General features: G+C 41.9%; 1 protein-coding gene across 8 annotated transcripts in view; it reads right to left on the bottom strand.

The window, feature by feature from the left end:
- The window catches only part of USP50 (ubiquitin specific peptidase 50), a 32,072-nt gene extending 11,912 nt beyond the window's left edge, over positions 1-20,160 (bottom strand). Inside the window, exons 1-7 of one of the 8 annotated variants that reach the window (XM_005603050.4) lie at positions 13,485-13,713; positions 12,747-12,849; positions 11,740-11,934; positions 11,282-11,477; positions 9,454-9,663; positions 8,137-8,279; positions 5,309-5,441 (exon numbers count right to left, since the gene is read on the bottom strand). In XM_005603050.4, the coding sequence (XP_005603107.1) occupies positions 5,309-5,441; positions 8,137-8,279; positions 9,454-9,663; positions 11,282-11,477; positions 11,740-11,825 (768 nt within the window). In that variant the 5' untranslated portion in view covers positions 11,826-11,934; positions 12,747-12,849; positions 13,485-13,713. Of the gene's footprint in view, positions 1-5,308; positions 5,442-8,136; positions 8,280-9,453; positions 9,664-11,281; positions 11,478-11,739; positions 12,175-12,746; positions 12,850-13,484; positions 13,731-19,998 lie in introns of those variants that run through there. The other 7 variants (XM_070236721.1, XM_001501899.5, XM_023617613.2 and 4 more) reach the window with 7 other exon arrangements.
- Positions 20,161-21,645: the final 1,485 nt, after the last annotated feature.

Here is a 21,645-nt window from a genome sequence, read left to right as displayed (position 1 = left end):
CATACTCTATGATCCAGGTGATTCCACCCCTAAGTATATACACTAGACAAACTCTCACACATATATATGCAATCATATCCAAGTGATGTTGTTCATAATAGCAAAAATCTGGAAACAACCAAATGTCCATCAATAAAACAATCGATAAACTATGGTACATTCATACATATCATACACTAGTGAAATTATAGCTTCATACAAAAATGTGGGTGAATCTTAATACAGCGAAAAAAGCATCTTGCCAAATTCTAAAGAGTATAATGCATTTTTATTAAGCTCAAACACAAGGAAGCAAAACAATATATTGTTTAGAGATATATGTAATAAAATGATGTCAACAGTCAAGAGAATAGTAAGTGTCAAATTCAGGATAGTGTAGCCTCAAGGGGATAAGGCCAAGGATAGAGGGAAGGAACACAGAGACAGGCACAATTGTACTGATGATGTTTCAGTTCCTAAGTTGGGTGGTGATTTCACAGGTATTCATTTATTATGTTTCAAGATATCCATATATCTGATATATATTCTTTCATATTTATCAAATATCACATAATGACATTTAAAATAAAAATAAAATAAGAGGATAGAAAAAGAACAAACAACATCATCCAAAAGAAAGCTGGCATGGTTTTATCAGTGTCCCGACTAGACAGACATTAAGTGAAAAGTTATGATTCAGGATGAAAGATTCCTCTATCATGATAAAAGGAACAATTCACTGGAAAGAGAGAAAACTGCACCCATAGCTTCAAATTATCTAAATAAAAAATTATGATTACTGGAAAAATTGGACAAAATCACAATCTTTTAACACATGTATTTCAGTCATTAATCTTGAAAAAGCAAATAAAACTTATCAAGAGTATATAATATTTAAAGCTTTTATTTTTCCTTTTTTCTCCCCAAAGCACCCTGATACACAGTTGTATATATTTTCAGTTGTGGGTCCTTCTAGTTGTGGCATGTGGGACGCCGCCTCAGCATGGCTTGATGAGTGGTGCCACGTCCATGCCCAGAATCTGAAATGGTGAAACCCTGGGCCGCCGAAGCAGAGTGCAAGAACTTAACCACTTGGCCACCAGGCTGGCCTCAAGAGCATATAATATTTAAACAACACAATTGACAAATTATATTTAACGGACACATGGAACCCTAAACCTAATTTAAAAATTTTTTGGGGCCAGCCCCATGGCATAGTGATTAAGTTCTCGTGCTCTGCTTTGGTGGCCCGGGGTTTGCCCGTTTGGATCCTGGGCACAGACCTATGCACCACTCGTCAAGCCATGCTGAGGCGGCGTCCCACATAGAAGAACCAGAGGGACTACAACTAGGATATACAACAATGTACTGGGGCTTTGGGGAGAAAAAAGATTTTTTTTTAAGCACATATAAAACTAGGTCATGAGTGAGTGTCAACACATACCCAGAATGGATAACATTTGGACCATATTTTCTGATGAGTGCAATTAAGTTACAACTCAGTAACAAAAAACAACTATAAAAAAACCATGTTTGGAATTTTTTAAATGCACCTCTACATAACGAGTGCATGAAAACACAATAAATTCAAAGAAAGTAGTAGAAGAAAGGAAGAAAGGCCAGAAATTAATGAAATAGAACGCAAATAAATAATAGAATCAACAAAACCACAAGCTGGTTCTTTCAGATGACTCATAAAATAGATAAACCTTTGGCAAGATTGATCAAGAAAAGAGAGATTAGACACAGATAATATTAAGAATGAGCAAAAGGAGAACTGAGAAAACAACAGAGATGTTAAAATACCGAGAGCATAGCGTGAGCAATTTTATGCCAAAAACTTGAAAATGTAAAAATAGGCAATTTTAAATATAATTTTTAAAACTGTGTTAAGGTAAAACAGAGCTTTTTATAGGATAATGTAGGTGAATGTCTTCATGATCTTTGGGAAGAGTAATTTGTGATATTTTCACACCACACAATGGAATACCAGACAACAACGAGAATGGCAAACTACAATGCCTGCAACAATGTGGATGAATGTTACATAATTCTGAGTGAAAGGAGCCAGACACAAAAGACTACACACTGTATAATTGTACTTCTATAAAGCACAGAGACTGGCAAAACCCATCCTTTCAGCAGTTGATGGTTTCTCGGACTGGAAGGGGCCCCGGTGTGGTCAGGGTGCTGGTGAGAGTCTGCCTGAGATGTATCCTGGTCACATGGGCGTGTCCACTTTTTGAAAATTCACTGAGTTTTGCACTCATGGTTTGCATTTTTCTATATGCATGTTTTTCTTCAATAAAAAGTTTATTTTTTAAAAAATGAAGAAATAGAATTCCTTAATAAACCTATAATAGGTAAAGCAAATTGAGCCAGTATTTAAAAATCTACCTACCAAGAACAAAAATTCCAGGCTCAGATGGTTTTTCTGTTTAATTCTACCAGACTTTCAGGAAACAAGTTATTTTTATTTTATATAAGCTGTGCCAGAGAACAGAAAAGAATGGCCAACTCATTTTATGAGGCAAGAATAAGGGTGATCCCCAGAACAAAAACAGCAAAGGGCAGTATGAGAAAGAACGTTACAGGTTAGTTTCTCAATTGTGAAAATAGATATTGCAAATACATAGAAACATTTTTAGGCAAAAAAAAAAAAAAGTAAGTAGAAAATCAATGTTGTTTGCTATGTTAATAGATATGTTAATAGATTAAAGGAGAGATTTAGGTCAGTTGTCCTCAAAATGTGGTCTGGGAAAACACACACACTCATACATATATATATACAAAGTTTATGTGCTGGCACATGGCAACACATTCTACAAAAAAGCAAAATATTGGAAAGAAGCTAACTGCCCAGCAGTAGGAGAAATGATAGATAAATAGATACAAGGGACTACTAAAAGCAGTTAAAATGAATGTACTAAAACTAATGTGTCAACAAGGTTTATATCATAAAAACAACACTGAGGGAAAAAATTACAGAAGAGTATGCACAGTATGGTACCAGATAAATAAAACATGCAAAACACTAGCACATAGCATGTATCGACACACACACGTGTGATAAAAGCATGAGAGTGCATGGGACTAATACGCCAAATTCAGGCTAGTGGCCCCAACAGGGAATGGAGAGGGTGGGCTTGTCAAAGATCCCAGGGGGCTCGACTTCATCTACCATATTTTATTCGTAACATCAGCAGAGGGTAGCGAGAACACAGTATATTCCGTTTTCTGTGCCTGAAATATTTCATAATTTTAAAAACAGTCTTTCTAGAAGCCGATCATTCGAGGAGGGTTGAAGGAGGCAAATATCATTAGCATATGATTGCTATTTTCAAATATCTGAAGGGACATCATGTATGAGAAAAAAAAGATGTGTCCTGTTTTGCTAACGTGTATGTACAAGCATTTGTTAGCTATAAAGCCACATACATATTACTATCACTCCTTCAGAGGACAGAATTAAGGCAAATGGCAACCATTACAAGGGGGAAGGTCCATTTGGGCCCAACATAGAGAGACGCGCTGACAGGCAGCGGCAGCCTAATGCCTGGAGCCGGCCTGCCTGCCTGCCCTCAGATCTCGGCTCTGCCCTTTGTATTTGTAGGCGGTATGACTGGGGCCAACTATTCAACCTCTTTGCGCCTGTTCCCCAATCTGTAAAATGGGGATAATAATAAGGCCTCCTCACACGGCTATGGAGGGATTAAGTGATTATCTGCAAAGTGCTTAGGACAGTGCCTGGTACACAGCCAGCAGTGTTTGTAAAATAAATCAAACAAATCTGGCTGATTTGTGAGCTCTTCAAGGGCTCCTGCAGAGGCTGGATAAATCTCCATCAAGGACAGGGGGAAGGTACCCTCCCCTCTGGTCCAGATGAGTACTTCTCAGGCTGCCGTATGCATTCCATCACACGGGGATCTGGCTAAAGTGCACGTTCCACGTCAGAAAGTCCGGGGTGAGCCTGAGATTCTGTATTTCTAGCAAGCAGAATCGATGCTACGGGGCTCCTGGGGTCTACAACCGGAGTAGCAGGGCTCCAGATGACCTTTCCCCATGGCCAGACATCATGGTTTCAAAGATGCTTAGTTCTTATTTCCAATCAATCATCAATTTGCAGTAAATTCTAAATATATTTCTCTTTCAAAACCAACTTTTGGCCCCTCAATTAACTAATAATAATTCAAACACTAAAAGGATTGAGAATTAAGAGGAGGCTTGGGGTGATTCTTTTTATACTAATGTGTGTCTTTTCATAATGTAACTAATTACCATATAATTTTTTATAAATTCAGCTTTTTGTCTTTGGGTTTTCTTAAAGCAGAAACACTTATAATGAGAAATTAAAACAGTAAAATATAGGGGAGGCAGTTCCTGTGTCATTTTAGAATTCACATTAGAGTCTATAATTGATACGACAGAGAAGAGGATGTCACTCTAGATTCCCAGATGGGCGAGCGAGCGAAGGGAAACCACATTTGAGGACAGGGTAAATTAGAAAGAAGGAGAATGCCAAGGTTTGAAGGGAAAAGAACAAACGAAGAATGATCATTTTTTCAAAGTTTGAAGATGTGGTTCTGAGAGATGCTTAAGAGGAAAGCCAGTCGGATTAACACTTCCTATTAATTGAACAATAAACTGAATAGGCAGATTAGACCTCAGTGCACTGGAGGACACTGGTGAATCCTCCTGGGCTCTGGGGCAGCCCCACCCATCCGATATGGACACAACGGGACCCCAGGGTTCAAGCTGAAACCTGCGCGTGCTCTGAAGCAGGTGTTTCACACACTGATCCAGAACAGCAACCCGGAGAATGGCTTGGTGCTTGGGGATGACTGATGTGGGAAGTTCTGGATGACTTGGTCTGAATCAGACTTCATGCTTTCTTTCCTTCAGAGAATCCTCATTGACTATAGCTGACTCAGAGCCGGAGGCACCCCTTAAGTGTCCTTAGGACAGCGAGTCCGTGACTATAATGTACCTCATGTGTGGGGGGCTTTGGCCATAGGGTGGCCAGTGATTATTCACTATAAAGCTATTGGAACCAACTTCTGCTGCCCCCAGAGCACAATTCACAAATGTCCCCAGATCTGAAATAGCCACTGAGTGGAGGAAAGTGAGGGGACAGTGAACAGGACATTTTATTCCTTCCCTGCCCTACTGTTCTGGGTCAGAGCAGGGAGCGCCAGGCTCCGTATTTTGTTTTCAAAAGGAGAGTACAGGAGAAGTCAGGGAAGGGTGGAAAGAGTAGGCATTCAAGCAGATAATTCTACAATTTTCTTTAAATTTGTATTATTTTAAATAGTTTTAGTATTTTACTCACCACCACTGCACAGAGGTTATATTTAGAATGTTTCCGAAAAATCGGACAAATGTAAGGAGTGAGGTCCAGGTTAGTGAGTGGGTAATGAATGTTTGTTCTCAGCTTCCTTTTCATTGTACCCAGAATGTCAAACCTGGAGAGAGAATGAAGGTATGGAATATGAAGTCAGTTTGTGAACTGCGCATGAAGGAAGTCCACGCACCTGTTAAATCCCAAGTAGAGTTAAAAGTAATTTCTTCTTATTTTTAAAGACTGGCACCTGAGCTAACATCTGTCGCCAATCTTTTTTTTTCTTTTTCTTCTTCTCCCCAAAGCCCCTCAGTGCATAGTTGCATATTTTAGTTGTGGGTCCTTCTAGTTGTGGCATGTGGGATGCTGCCTCAGCATGGCCTGACGAGTGGTGCCATGTCCGCACCCAGGATCTGAATTGGTGAAACCCTGGGCTGCCGAAGCAGAGCGCATGAACCCAACCACTGGGCCACGGGGCCAAGTAATTTCTTGGGAAGATTATTTGGTGCAGACTTGTACATAATTTTCTTTTTCTTATCTTCATATATTTAGAATCTCCACATCCACAAGCCTCATCAAAACTGAGACTGGAGTGGGCCAGGAGCTTGAGTCAGGAGTGAGACAGTGTCAATCAAGTGGGAGGAAAAGAAAGGGATGCAGCTCGGCTTGGCGTGGGGGGAGCAGAACTCCGTACTCCCATCGATAACTTCCTAAAGAGTTCATCTGGCTGATGCTGTTCACTCTAACCCAGCTGCCTCAGCTTTTCCTTCTCTTGATTCCAGCACATACTGTCTTAGCAGCGTCCTGTTTTCCAGCTCTGAGGTTTTAATATATCTTTAATAAGACAAAATGTTGTGAAAATCTTGTCACATTCTCTATTTGTTATATGGATCAGCAGTTCCCAAATCTCAGCTCATATCAGAATCACACTAAAGCTTTCTAGAAAAGAAATTATGTTCATTTTGGGAAAATGTCTGATTTAGGTTGGGGGCAGGGAAACTACTGGATGAGCCTGAGATATTCCTGTGCCAGAAAGCAAGAAATCTTGTTTTCAAAAACTAATAAAATACCATAGGACCCAGCAATCCCATGCCCAGGTACCATCTCAAAAGAAATAAAGGCTTGGGCCCAGCCTTGTGGCCAGGGGGTTACGTTTGTGCACTCTGCTTTGGCAGCCCAGGGTTTCACTGGTTTGGATCTTGAGCCCAGACCTAGCACTGCTCATCAGGCCATGCTGAGGCAGCGTCCCACATGGCACAACCAGAAGCACATACAACTATGTACTGGGGGGTACTTTGAGGAGAAGGAAAAAAAAGGATTGGCAAAAGATGTTAGCTCAGGTGCCAACCTTAAAAAAAAAAAGACTCGTATCCACATAAAAGCCTCTGTACTAATGTTTATAGCAGCTGTATTCATATCTGCCCCAAACTGAAAACAACCCAAATGTTCATCAGCTGGCGAAGGGATAAACAGTTATGGTACATTCATAAAGGGAACACTATACAGCAATGAAAAGGAAGGAACCACTGCTACACGCTACCATGAGGATTAAGCTCAGAAACATCATGCTAAGTGAAGAAGCCAAACTCAGAAGGCTACATATGATATAACATTGGACATTCTGGAAAAGGCAAAAGTATAAGGATGGACATCAGAAATTTCTAGGATCAGAGGGTAGGTGAGGGGATTGATTATAAAGGAGCAAGAGGAAATTTTTTGAGGTGATGAAAATAGTCTATTTGTTGGCTGTGATGGTTACATGACTGTGTATATTTGTTAAAATTCATAGAACCATACACCTAAAAAGGATGAATTTTATACATGTAATTATACTTTAATAAACCTAAACTAATTAATGGGGTCACAGGAGCTGGCTCGAATGGGCTCCCACTGGCCAATTTTGAACAATTTGAGCATCAAGAAAAATGATGATAGTAGTAGATATTAAACATTGAGTTTAAAAATATCCATGAGTCCAGAGTGATAACAATTACAGAGGGGAAATGGTGAGATCTTACAGTTACTACCTTAACCAAAGGGGTCAAACCTCGCATCACCAATAGCGGGACAAATTTTTATGATGTGCCTCCCGATGTCACGTGATGACAAGTACATAACATCACCCGTGCTGGATTCATGCTGAAAAAAAGTTCAGCCCGAATCTAACCATGGGGAAACAATTAGATAAATCCAGAATGGGGGACACAATCTAAACTCCACCTCAGACCTGTGGAATCAGAATTGCCAAGGGTGAGGCCAGGGAATTTATTTTTTAAAACCTCTCCAGGGTGAGTGTCAAATGTCCATCAACAGATGAATAGACAAAATATGATACACATACAATGGAATATTATTCAGCCATAAAAGGGAATGAACTTCTGGTACACATCACAACGTGGATGAACCTTGAAAACATGCTAAGTGAAATAGGCCAGCAAAAAGGACAACTATTGTATGATTCCACTTGCATGAAGTACCTGGAATACACAAATTTACAGACACAGAAAGTAGATTAGAGGTTACCAGAGGCTGGGGGAGGATGAACGGGGAGTTACTGTTGAACAGTTATAGAGTTTCTGTTCGGGGTGATGAAAAAGTTTTGGAAATAGTGATGATTGTTGCACAGGATTGTGAATGTAATTAATGCCAATGCATTATATTCTTAAAATGGTTAAAATAGCAAATTTTGTGTTATATATATTTTACTGCAAATTTTAAAAAATTAACATATCAAATACCACTGAAGTGCATGGTATGTAAATTATATCTTGATAATATTGTTCAAAAAACTCTGCTCATAAAAATGACAAAATCCATACCTTTTTAAGTGAAAGATAACTGTTTTTGGTGCTTTGGAAATACTGGCCCTCACAGCTGTTTCTTGCTTGGTTTCACAAAAGGAGCAGTGAATTCGGTTGTTCCAGGTCAGTGTGTCTTGTTGAAAAAAACACTGGAGACAGTCCTGTTGAGGAAGAAAGCATTTGGTGACAAATTGGATCACCGGCCCCGGGGGTCTCTGTTTCTATGAGAACCTTGGAAGAGCTGTGGAAATGTAATCCTCGGTGCTTTTCTTAAAGTCAGCAAGTCCAGGAGACAGACAGCAATGTCACAGCTGCAGCCTGGGTGGGCGCAAAATCTACCTGGCGAAGGAGCGCTGCTTTCTCATTTAGTGACCGAAACGGATCCAAGTGCCCATCTCACTTCTAATCCCTGAATCAGCCTTTCAACATTTCTGGTTCATTTAGAATAACATTGACTGTACTGTTTCCACTAACCAAGTAGGCAACTGTCTTACGTTATTCATCTCATCCCAAAAGTGATCTGATGGTTGAAAGAGCGCCATCTCTCAGTGTTTGGGGGTGGCCCGTGATAAAGGCCGAAGAAGAGAGGATTAGACCCCGCACCCAGAGGAGACCTGCTCCGTGTAGCCGGGCCCCCGCTCTGCAAACCATTAACCTCAAGAGGGAGATAAGCACAGATTCTGTGTTCGGCAGACATGCCAGCACCTCATTTAGAGTCTTTGGAATTCCTTCGCAGCCACCGTTAGCAGTTTGATCTGAGAAGTGGTAGAATTCTACTCTCCAAATTCTGGGATGTGAGAACGTTTAGCAATAGATGTGCTTTCATAATTTAGGAAGAAAAATAGAACTGTGTATTATTCTGTGAGGAAACTTACTGCTCCCCGCCTCCCAACTGTTCCCTGTATTCTACTGCCGACCTCCCCACCCCCGTTCACAGGTGAACTTTCGGTATTAGGGTGAAGAAAATTCCAGAGGTAAACGAAGGCACTAGATTCCATTCTATCTTCCCAACACATTTCACAGCTTTTGTCCAAAATACAAGAGCTCTAGACTAAGAATCTTTTATATCTACTTCCCAGTCTGGACCTACAGACCTCTGAGGTGAGGAAAGGCCATACAATTTTTGCCAAAAAGTATAAATTCCCTCTATGCACCAAGCCATCCGAATAGACTGAGTACATCCTGCCAATTTCTCGATTTTACCACGAGGCTGTTTTATTGAGAACTTGTAGAAGCAGCCGCCCTCATACTAGAACGTGTAGGAAACAGCCCTGAGAAAATCCAGGGCTGGGGTGGAGCAAGACGAAGGAAGCAGGGAGGAGGAAGGGTCCGCACCTGAAGCGAGCACTGGGCCTCAGATGGAATGGGGAGGGACAGGACGGTGAAGACTTCGTTCTTGTAGGTGCAGTTCTCACACGTCAAGCAGGTGACGCTGTAATTGAGCTGCCCTTCAAACAGCCGCGTGATGATGGAGGTCTCGTTGGCAATCGCCTTCCTGCAGCACCTGGGAACAGATCCTTTCTCACATGATCTTCTTCGGTGGTACTGGATCAAGGAACAAATTTGCCCCAAATCAATGATTGATTACCGAACAATTTTTAAATTTTTTCCGCTTCTCAGTTGTTTCTATCGGAATGACACATTGCTACCAGAAAACACTTAATTTGGGATTCAGACAATAGAGTAAGATCTTCTTAAGAGTACATACTATGTATGATTTCTGATAACTCAGTTATTTTCCTCCTTAAGCTCAGGAATGATGACACCCTAACCCTGTTAAAACCCATGTCCACGGCCGCAGGAGCTGACAGCCTATGATAATGTGATAGAGGGTCCCAGAGCCAGATTTTCTTGGGAAGAGGGTAGGAAGCTATCAAACTAGCTTTCAGTCATGCAAACTGATCTAGAGGTAGAATAAAGGAATTGGATCTCTCCCGAGCCCCTTCAGGTTATGTCCCCTAGCCTCTTCTCCTTTCATTGTTAGTTAGGATCGCTTCTACAAAAGAGCAAATCTTCAGTTTCTACGGCAGCCCGATTTAACCAGCCAGGTGGCCTGATCTGAATCGGGCTCACACTCAGGAACAGCACTTCCAGGAGCACACCCCGACTTCCAATGATTTCACAGCCTCCAGAGAATATACTAACACCTTGAAGACGCAGCCACTCCACGGCAGCTCTGATCTGGAGCCGTGCACGCTGCTCCTCTCTGGCTTGTTTCTGTCATCACACCCTGCGGCCGAGGTCTCCCACCCTGCCAGTGAGCTCACGCCCCCAAGTCCAAGTCTGGGTTTGGGAACCAGAATGCTATTTACTTCAGATTGCCTACAGATGAGGACTAAGTGATTTTTACTGAACACCACCCACCCCTCCGCCTAAAAAAAGTGCTGCCACGATTATTTCATTATTAGTAAAAATGAAAACTGAGGATTGCAGATGAGAATGACTAATGGCTGCAGTTTGTGATCTTTGTATATCTCCTGGATGTTAGATTCGAGGCGAGCTAACGTCAGCGCGAGGACCCTGCATAAAGTCAAGGACACGTCTGGGGAGAGTGGGAGTCTCCAATCAAGGCTGATGGCAGTGAGTCTTGTAAATAGAGGCAAAACCCTTCGTAACTGGTGCTGTCATGTTTTATTAAATGTCTGTCCTAAGCCAATGAAGAACTCAGGCAAGGCAGGTTTGAATGAAGAGGAAACTTTGCAGTATAGAAGTCTGTCCTTTCATCTAATACCAAGCTTGATATTTTCTTGGGTTTGTAGTTACCAAGAACATTTAATTTAAGTTGTAAAGTTCCATATGTTACATCTCATGAGGAATATATTTTTATTAAAAACATGATTGCCACTTAAAAAAAAAAGTCCATGCAGCTGTTATCTGCAAAGGGAACTGGATTAGTGGCTTCCACACCTGCTGATCACTGAAAATACCAACCAAGACAGCGCCAGACATTGGTGAAGAGCTTCCCGGGTGATTCTGATGACCAGCTAAGTCTGGTAAATACGGACCTATGCAAATACTAACTTGAGTGTTCCCCATGGTGCCCCCGGCACCTGTGCTTGGCACAGTGTAGGCCATATTGATGGAAGAAATAAAAGAATGGAAAATGACAATTGCTGATAGGGTTGAAGGTCTACCCTATTTCAAGGCCATTAGTTCTACTTACCTTTTTCAGAGCTTCATGAAGTTCATTCAGGACATAAATCAAGAATTCCTGAGCATCTTGTTGTGTCTTTTTCATGAATGCTGGGTAGAGGTTGCCAAGAGCTGACCGAAATATTTCTGGTGACACACAGTCTGAGTCACCAAGCCACATGTCTGTCATCACGTAGGCAAAAGCCGTGGCAACCTCACTGCAGTCCCTTGGAAGAAGGAAGGGGAATTTTTCTGGCTGATCCATAAAACGACGGCCCCTAAAAACTCAAGGACGTAGCATCAGACCCCAAACGAAGCTTCATTCATCTCTTGGTTGACCTTCCCACCTTACTCACCCTAGAAATGGTACCTGGGGTGCTGCAGACTCTGCGGACTTGTGGGGCCCTTAGCAGGGCTCCTCCCCTAACCTCGCCTTGGGGGAGCGGGGGTGGGAGCCGGGCTGCAGGGAGCGCGCGTGCGTGGTCTTACTTTTGAAGAGCGGTAATGTACTTTCCAGAGAGAAAGTATTCCACCAGCGGCGAGATGCTGCAGAGACACTGTAGGATGGCGTTCATGTAGCACGTGTTGCCGAGGTTCCGCAGGCCGGTCACGCCCTGGAAGTGGGACTGGTTCTCACTCGCCTCATTCCCTGGAGGGGTGTCATAGGGATCCGTGCACTCTGCGCTGTGTTGGTGCCACGTGGAAAGAAAGGAAAGCATTTTGAGGGTATCAAAATATGTACAAATGGCAATCAGGCGCTCTCAACCTCATGTCACAAAGAAGAGTTCTTAACGAGACTTCCCTCCAGTACACTCCCTTCCAAGGACAGAAGCGTTCGAACTTGGGAGTCTAAAACGGCATCACTGAGTCGGGAGCTCTTTGAACCCCACCTGCAGCCAAATGAGCAGAGATCAAAGGGTCTTCCTAAAACCAAAGCAGGAAGACAGAAAATGTCGGCCTTTCAGAGTCCCTAGAATTGATGGCTAAAAATGCAAGCTTTCCCTGTAAATACCAAAGTATTTATTTTTTGCTGGGCACATAATTTAATTATTATTACTGGTAATAATAATAATAATAGTAGATAGTAGTTAATAACAATAGCTGTCATGTGTTGAGCCTGGCACCTCTGTTAAGTACTCAACATGCATTGCCCCATTTAATTCTTTCAACAATTCTCTGGGGTAAGTACACTTATTTTTGAATCCTGTTTTACAGATGAGATGTCATATTTAAGTGGTTTAGTCATCTGCCCACGGTAATATACTAAGGGATGTGCAGTGGCATGTAAAGAGAAGGACTATTTATCTACCTACCTACCTACCTACCATCCGTCTGTAGAGAGTTATTGGGGTTTATATAGCATATATTGAGTGTCTATGTGTGCGTGTATACCCATACATACATAAGGCACATATACATATTGAGAGCAAATGTGCACACATATCAGGAGCATATATACATATATTACGAGCACATATATATGTGTGTATACATACATAGAGAGATGGAGCGTAGACTTTGTAAAACATAGATCTTCATTGAAATCCTGGCTCTGCCACTTGCTAGTTACTTGATCTGGGACTCATGTCTGTTTCTCGTCTATAAAATAGGAATAATGCTACCCACCTCATAGGGCTGTGCTGAGGATTAGATTAAATGATGCAAGTCATGTGGCACAGATGACATAGTTAACAAATGGTGATCTAAAAAATTTTTAAAGAAATGACTGAGGTAGGATGTCTTTTACAGTCAGCTCTGGAATTTGAGCATTCTCGTGAACTGACTAGACCTGCACACAGGAGAGAACGCCACGGTCCCGAGGAGGCCTCCTCTCTCCACGCGGAGCTTCCTCCCATAATTTGACTATTGCACCAAGCGGCCCAGAATCTTTATGATTTTCTTTCCAGGTACAGTGTCTAAAACTGGGTCTCCCTGAGACGGTGGTATCTCCTCAGTGTCTCTACTTACAGTTCTGCCAGTTTGAAAGTGCTGTTGGTTACATGGATGGTCATGTTCCCTCTCCCTTACCAAGGCCATGGGAGGCCCTGGACTGTCATTCTCTAGCAATAGCTATTGCCTAGATATTAAATAACATCTTCCCTTCCTTTCGGGGGACCTCCAATGGGTTAAACCTAAGGGAACCCTTCCAAATGGGGCTCCCTGACTCCCTTGAGTGTGGCGTCCCCCGGCCCCCAGTCCGCTCCTCTAGAAAGCCGTGCTCGACAGAGGCTCACAGGACATAGTAGATGCTGAAGTCGTCCGCGGGGAGAGGCTGCTGGGAAGTCATTTTAGTGAAACCACGTTGGACTTTCACTTCTGTTCAGGAGCTACGTCTAATCCTTTCAAACTTCATTTCTCCAAGCCTGTTACTTTGGCTCTTTTTGTTTGTCATAAACAATTTATATATTCCTCCCTCCTTTCAGTAGCTGAAAACTCACTTTTATATCTACTGCAACGCATTCCAATTTGGATTTTTCCATGCATCATAATCCTTTCCATTCACCTTCAAGATTCTAGCAGGTTGCCAGGAGATACTGTTACTTGGTTACTTAAAACTTTAAAAAGATTGATTTCAGAGAATGAACTGAACATATAACCTCTGTTCCGCCATCACTCAGTTTCTCGTGTATATATATACGACATGCATCCACAGAAGATTTCCCTCCACTAAGTTAGTGGACACTATGGCAACCCTGTCCCCTTTGGGCATTGATCTACCCTACCGGGGACCCCACCACTCCCAGGACCCCAGGGGAGGTTTCTCAGCGTGGGGAGGGAGGCAGTTGAATTTTGCTGCTTCCAAAAACGCATAGCGTTGGGATAGACTGGAGCATTTCCCTTCGTGGTCGTCAACTATAGTGCAAAGGAGGTGCAGATACACACACACACACACACACACATCCCATTAACGCCACAGGACACGTATAAATAAAGGGTTTCTCAGAGAAGACTTTATACTCTGATAAGTAGCAGAGCATGTAGGATCTCCTGTGCTCGCCTTTTCTTCATAGAGAACTGTGCTTAAGGGGGCCGCTGGTGCCGTAGTGGCTAAGTTTGCATGCTCTGCTTTGGTAGCCTGAAACCACTGGTTTGGATTCTGGGTGCGGACCTACACACCTCTCATCAAGCCATGCTGTGGTGGCATCCCACATAGAAGAACTAGAATGACTTACAACTAGCATATACAACTATGTACTGGGGCTTTGGGGAGAAAAAAGAAAAAAAGAAGAAGATTGGCAACAGATGTTAGCTCAGGGCCAATCTTCCTTACCAAAAAAAAAAAGGCCTACCCAAAAAAGAAAGAGTAGGCGGCCGGCCCAGTGGTGCAGCAGTTAAATGCACATGTTCTGCTTCGGCGGCCCAGGATTTGCTGATTCGGATCCCGGGTACAGACATGGCACTGCTTGTCAAGCCATGCTGTGGCAGGTGTCCTGCATATAAAGTGGAGGAAGATGGGCACGGATGTGAGCTTGGGGCCAGTGTTCCTCAGCAAAAAGAGGAGGATTGGCGGCAGATGTTAGCTCAGAGCTGATCTTCCTCAAAAAAAAAAAAAAAAAGAGTGGGCTTTATTAAAAAAAAACCCCAAAACTGTGCTTAAGAAAGACCTTCAGTAGAGAGGGAATCCCCTCCAATGAAGCTTCCCCCCCCCCCAACCAGCCTTTCCCAGTGCTCTATCCAGATGAAAAGGGGTCAGAGAACATAATCAATCGTGGAGCAGTGAGAGCAGCCTGGGGTGGGAGGGTCTTGTTGGAAAGGGGAGCCTCTGGAGCTCCAAGCTGGGCCCAGCCTGCTCATCCTTTGCACTCACTCAGAATCTGTAGAGAGAAGGCAAAGAGCCTTTAGGGCCCATCCAATTCGCCTTTTCTCAACTCTACATCAAGTAAAATAGATGAGGTAATTAAAAAACTTTTCAAAAATGTCAGTGTCAGAAAAGACAAAGGTTGAGAACTATTCCAGATTAAAAGGAAACTAGAGAGACAAGACAATTAAATACAATACCCAATCCTGGATGGGATCCAGGATCAGGAAAAAAATTGCTATAAAAGAACGTTATTAGGACAATTGATGAAATCTGAGTACGGATTATAGGTGAACAGTTCTGTATCAATGTTGAACCTTCTGAATTTTATAAAATGGTGCTGTGTTTGTGAAAGAGAATGCCCTTGTTCTCAGGAAATACACATTGAAGGATTTAGGGGTGAAGGGGCATGACCTATGAACCTGCTCTCAAATGGTTCAGGAAAACACACACAGACCCAGACCCACACGAGGGAAGGAAGGAAGGGGGAGCGATAAGGCAAACAGGAAGCCAATGCAGCCTAATGGCAGCAACTGGAGAAGCTGAGCCAACTTCTTGCACTATTCTTACAACGCTTCTGTAAGTTTGAAATTATCTAACCTAAAAAGCTAAAAAAACAAGAATGTAGTAGATATACCTGTAGTATGGATTGGTCTCCAAGATATATTACCGGTAAGTCAAAAAACCAAGGTGCTGAAGAGTCTGTCTATAGTATGCACCCCATTTATGCCCAAATGGTTAAGAAAAATGAACATAGGTATATGCTCAGGCTACCCAAAAACATTAATAATAATCATCCTTTGGGGCTGGCCCCGTGGCCGAATGGTTAAGTTCCAGCACTCCGCTTTGGCGGCCCAGGGTTTCGCTGGTTCAGATCCCGGGCGTGGACATGGCACCACTCATCAGGCCACGCTGAGGTGGCGTCCCACACAGCACAACCAGAGGCACTCACAACTAGAATCTACAACTATGTACTGGGGGGCTTTAGAGAGAAGAAGAAGGGGAAAAAAAGGAAAATTGGCAATAGATGTTAGCTCAGGTGCCAATCTTTTTTTTTTAAAAAAAAGAATAATGACTCTGACAACTGGATAAGGGATGCTGGCAACTAGAGGTACCAACTCTTGCAACTATTTGACACTTGTGGTCTATTTACAGGAGTGTGTCTTGAAGTCACCTCAGTGGTGGTTCTACAGAACTGGAGTCCTGCCATCCTGCTGCTTCTGTCAGTAAAGTGCCCCCAAATTTTCCAGTTCCTCCTAATCAATGGAGTCTTGTTAAAATTTCATTTTATGTTTGATGCTAGTAGGTAAAATAAAATATGTTGATCTTGCATTCAGGAACCTTTCTAAACTTAGTTAAGTCTTTGGATTTTCCATAAAAACATTCAAGTCATCTGCAAAAAATCTCTTTTTTTAAAGATTGGCACCTGAGCTAACATCTGTTGCAAATCTTCTTTTTTTTTTCTTCTCCCCAAAGCCCCCCAATACATAGTTGTATATTCTAGGTTGAGCACCTCTGGTTGTGCTGTGTGGCACCCCGCCTCAGCGTGGCCTGATGAGTGGTGCCATGTCCATACCTAGGATCTGAACTGGCGAAATCTCAGGCTGCCGAAGCAGAGCACATGAACTTAACCACTCAGTCATGGGGCTGGCCCACTACCCTTTTTTTTTTTTTTTTTTTTTTGCTGAGGAAGATTCACCCTGAGCTAATATGTGTGCCAATCTTCCTCTATTTTGTATGTGGGATGCCACCATAGCATGGCCACTGACGAGCGGTGTAGCTCTGTGCCCCAGAACTGAACCTGGGCTGCCGAAGCGGAGGGTGCTGAAATTAACCACCAGGCCACAGAGCTGGTCCCAATGATGGTCACATTTTAAACCAAGCTTCTTTTCCTTGGATAAACCAATCTTGTTTGTGATGTAGTATCATTTTCATGAATTGCTGGTTTCTAGGTTAATCGTTTGTTCAGGATTTCTATATCTGCAGTTCATGAGTAAGGTGACCTATGCATTAGTGTTCTGTGCTGTGTAACAAATTACCACAAACTTAGTGGTTTGAAACAACATATATTTATTATCCCATAGTTTCTGTGGCTTAGTCCAGGCATGGCTTAGCTGGGATCACATGCTGCATTTAGTTGTCACATCTCTTTAGGGTCCTTCAACCTGAAACAGTTCTTATGCACCTCCTTGACTTTCAAGATCTTGACACGTTTGAAGATTCCTGGCCAGCCATTTTGAAGAATGTCCCTCAATTTGGGTTTGTCTGATGTTTCCTCACGATCAGATTCATGTTACGTTTTTGTAGTAAGAATATCACAGAAGTGATGCTGTGTTCTTAGCGCATCGTATTAGGTGCTACACAATCTTGATTTGTCCCAACTCTGGTGATGTTAACTGTAATCACTCAAATAAAGTGGGGTCTGGCAGGTTTCTCCACTGTAGTCACTTTTCCCTTTCATAATCAGTATTTTGTAGGGAGGACTTTGAGACCGTGTGTGAATGATCTGTTCCTCATCAAACTTCCACACGCTAGTTTTAACATTAATTGACATTGCTTGGCGGGATTAATTATCACTATGGTGGTTGCCAAATGGTGAATGCCATTATTCTGACTACATTTATCAGTTTGTACTCTGCTATAGAGAGAAATTTTCTCCTTTCCCCATTTATTTAGTCTTTTATTTTAATCAGTGTGGACTCATGAATTCCTATTTTATCCAGTGGATTATAATCTGTTATTATCATTATCTGTTTTTGATGTACAAGTTGTCTCAAGATTACCCAGCCGCGGCTCTTGAAGATGTTTTCTGTATTTGTTTGACATGTCCCCACTGTTCTTTGAGTACTTCCTGACTTTTTGGCACAGCAAGATCTTCAGATTTACCTTGTGTCATGCTCGCCCCAGTCCTGAAGGCAGCCATTTCTCTAAGAGCCCTGTTCCTTTTAGGAGAACTGTATTTAAAAACCAAGATTAGGGAGCTAGGTGTACTAATGCTATTACGGCGTCACAGCTTCCCATTATCTCCCATGTTTCCCTATTTGATCAACTCCTCTGCAGGTCACTAACCTCCAGTAGCTGCCACCCCCACCCCATTCCACTGCTCACGGACACCGTCCTCACCCTGCTGACACCCCACGCCAGCTTACGGCTCCACAGCAACCAGAGGCCTGACTAGACTGGTGTCAACTAATGGCTTTTAGACTGAATTGTGAATGAATGAAGGAAGACAAGAGAAAGGAATCTGGCTCTCCATGTTATTTTTTGCTTCTCTCTTTGGTGGATTACTTTTTTTTTAAACCTCCCCTTCCCTCAGACTTTCTTTCCTTCTAATTGTCTAAAAGTTGCACGTTGTTTTTATATTCTTCTACTTATGTTTCCTTTAAATATTTCAACAGGGCCAGCCCAGTGGCGCAGCGGTTAAGGCGCACGTTCCGCTTCGGCAGCCCAGGGTTCGCCAGTTCAGATCCCAGGTGCGGACATGGCACGGCTTGGCAAAAGCCATGCTGTGGTAGGCATCTCACATATAAAGTAGAGGAAGATGGGCATAGATGTTAGCTCTGGGCCAGTCTTCCTCAGAAAAAAGAGGAGGATTGGCAGCAGCTCAGGGCTAATCTTCCTCAAAAAAATAAAAATTAATTAAAAAAATAAATATTTCAACAAATATACATGTAGCCCTTGTTTCTTAATCTATTTAGGTCAAAGGTTTGAATAGCAAGGAATACTGCATTATCCCAACCTATTTTGTTTCTAAGCTCTGGATGGCTTGTAATAAGTGTGTGTGTGAAAATTTACTTAATTTAGTTCCTGAGATCACACAGTGATAGGCTAGCAAGGGTTACCCATACTTAAAATTACTTTTCCATCAATGTCAAGAATATCTATAACTTTACCCAAATAGATGAAATCTTTAGTAAGCTTTAATACCACCTTCCCCTGAATCCTCTTTTCATATTTACAATTTTTTATTCTGGTTTACTTAAAAAATTATACTAAGTATAAATATTTGCCAGCAAGTATCTAAATTTATACATTTGATGAACCATTGCTCACCTATTTTATCTCGTGTCTTCCTATTTAGACCCAATCTTTCTTTTTGCTTGAGTATATCCTTAACATTTTCCAAGAAAATGATAAACTTTCTGGGAATGCCACTACATGTCTGCCTTCAAATTTCCCCCTTTCTACTGACAAGATCGCTCTGCTGCCCCTAGATATCGTATGACAGGTCAGAATTCTTACGTCAATCTGATTTGTATTTCCTTGGTAAACTTTTTTTTTTTTTTTTGCTCTTTATTTGTAGTCACCAAAATGTGGCATTATGTTGGTCCTTTTATTTTCTCCCTCCTAGGTTTTTCCTTCTGGGACTCCTATTAAATACTTATTGCATCTCATTCACTAATCCAGAAAATATCTATTGTGCATCTCCTTTGTGCTAGGTATTTAACAGTGAATAAAATACAAGCTTTTACCTTCATATAGCTTACAATCTCCTGATCACTTGGATTTATTCTCTGTGCCTCCCACAGATTTTCTATTGTTTTGACTTTCTTACACGTGCATTTGCGTATGATTGAGCACTGGTATAGTTACTTGACTTGAACTCCCTTGATGTTTCAGTTTTACATTTGTGCTCATGGCTACTTTTACACCTTTTTTTCCCCCTAATTTCACTCTTAGAGGGTAACCTACAAGTGCCTTCAAATGTTGAGATGAATATGGAGCAGACTTATGCACTTTGATGCATATTATACATGTCTATGTCTCTCTTACGCATGTGGTCATGTTTTAACCATACCAACAGAAGCAGCTACAAGATGGTAAATTCCTTTGTAAAGAGAAAAATCACTCTCAGAAGGTTCTCTGTTCTCCATCACATCCTCCCCTCCTCACTGGAACTTCCAACGAAAGAAGGTACCACGAAGAGACCTTTTTTTTAATTTGAGTACCTTTGTCTGCCGAGTACTTCCCTTACTGCATCTTCACAACAACATGAGAGAAGTGCTGTCAGAGAGGCTTGCTCATAATTGGGCACTCGTGGACTAAGTGGCAGAGCAAGACGAGTCCAAGTCTATCCAGCTCCATTTTGCACTGCAGTGTATACGCAGTAGCTACAGAATTGAAAAGCACATAGGATGTTGTAGGATGTATCAGTACTTTCTTTTTATTGCCAGGTAATATTCTATTGTATGGATAGACCATATTTTATTCACCTGCTCATCGGTTCGACATTTGAGTTGTTTCTACTTTTCGGCTATTATCAATAATGCTGCTCGTGAACATTTGTGTACAAGGTTTTGTGTAGACATGTTTTCATTTCTCTTGGGCATATACCCAGGAGTAAAATTGTTGGGTCATATGGGCAACTCTGTTTAACCTTTTGAGGAAGTGCCAGACTGTTTTCCAAAATGGCTAATTTTCTCCCATTTCATAAGTTGTCTTTTCACAGTTGACAGTGTACTTTGAAGCACAAAAATTTTTAATTGTGATCAAGTTCTATTTCTTCTTTGGTTGCTTTTGCTGTTGGTGTCATACCTAAGAAACTATCGCCTCATCCAAGGTCACAAAGATTTACCCCTACATTTTCTTCTACGAGTTTTTGATTTTGGCTTATATTTAGGTTTTTGATCCATTTTGAGTTAACTTTTTTTAAAGTTTTCCCTTTTTCTCCCCAAAGACACCCGGTACATACTTGTATATATATATTTTTAGTTATGGGTCCTTCTAGTTGTGGCATGTGGGATGCCGCCTCAGCATGGCTTGATGAGCGGTGCCATGTCAGCGCCCAGGATCTGAACCAGCGAAACTCTGGGCTGCTAAAGTGGAGAGTGCAAACTTAACCACTCAGCCACGGTGCCAGCCCCTGAGTTAATTTTTGTGTATGATGCAAGGTAGGGGATCAACTTAATTCTTTTGCATGTGGATATCTAGTTGTTCCAGCACGATTTATCAAAAAGATTATCCTTTCCCCAAGGAGTTGTTTTGGCCCCCTTGTCAAAAATCAGTTAGCTGTAAATGTCTGGACTCAATTCTATTTTGATCTATAAGCTGTAACAGGAAGACTGTCCCTGAGCTTAACATCTGTGCCAATCTTCGTCTATCTTGTATGTGGAACAGCATGGCTTAATGAGCGGTGTGTAGGTCTGCAACTGGGATCCGAACCTGCAAGCCCGGGGCCACTGAAGCGGAGTGTGCAAACTTAACCACTATGCCACCAGGCCCGCCCCAAGACAGTCTTGACTACTGTAGCTTTGTATGGGGAGGAGGATTTTAATAGCCTTTTTAGATAATTCTGGATAATCTTATTTGAGACAATACCAAAATTGGACAAGTGGCAGTTTCCTAAAGGTCAACTGCAGTGTAGAATCTGAAACTACAAAATTTTCTTACTCTGCTAGATCTTTCACTCATGCATCATTTTCTAACACCAGGCATAGGTCATTTGGAAAATACTGGTTGTTATGCAGGTCTTCCAAAAATCAACAATTTCATAATTAGTCAAAACTAACTTGTGAAATGAACACCGGTTTCATTAGTAAAGTATTGGGAAGCTGTCATACTACTGGTGTTAAGAGGCAAGCTTTCCAAAATTCCAA

Source organism: Equus caballus, chromosome 1 (genome assembly GCF_041296265.1).
Source record: "Equus caballus isolate H_3958 breed thoroughbred chromosome 1, TB-T2T, whole genome shotgun sequence".
Taxonomy (NCBI): Eukaryota; Metazoa; Chordata; class Mammalia; order Perissodactyla; family Equidae; genus Equus; species Equus caballus.
Note: the sequence above shows the minus strand (reverse complement) of the source record. Positions and strands in the feature narration are given on the sequence as shown.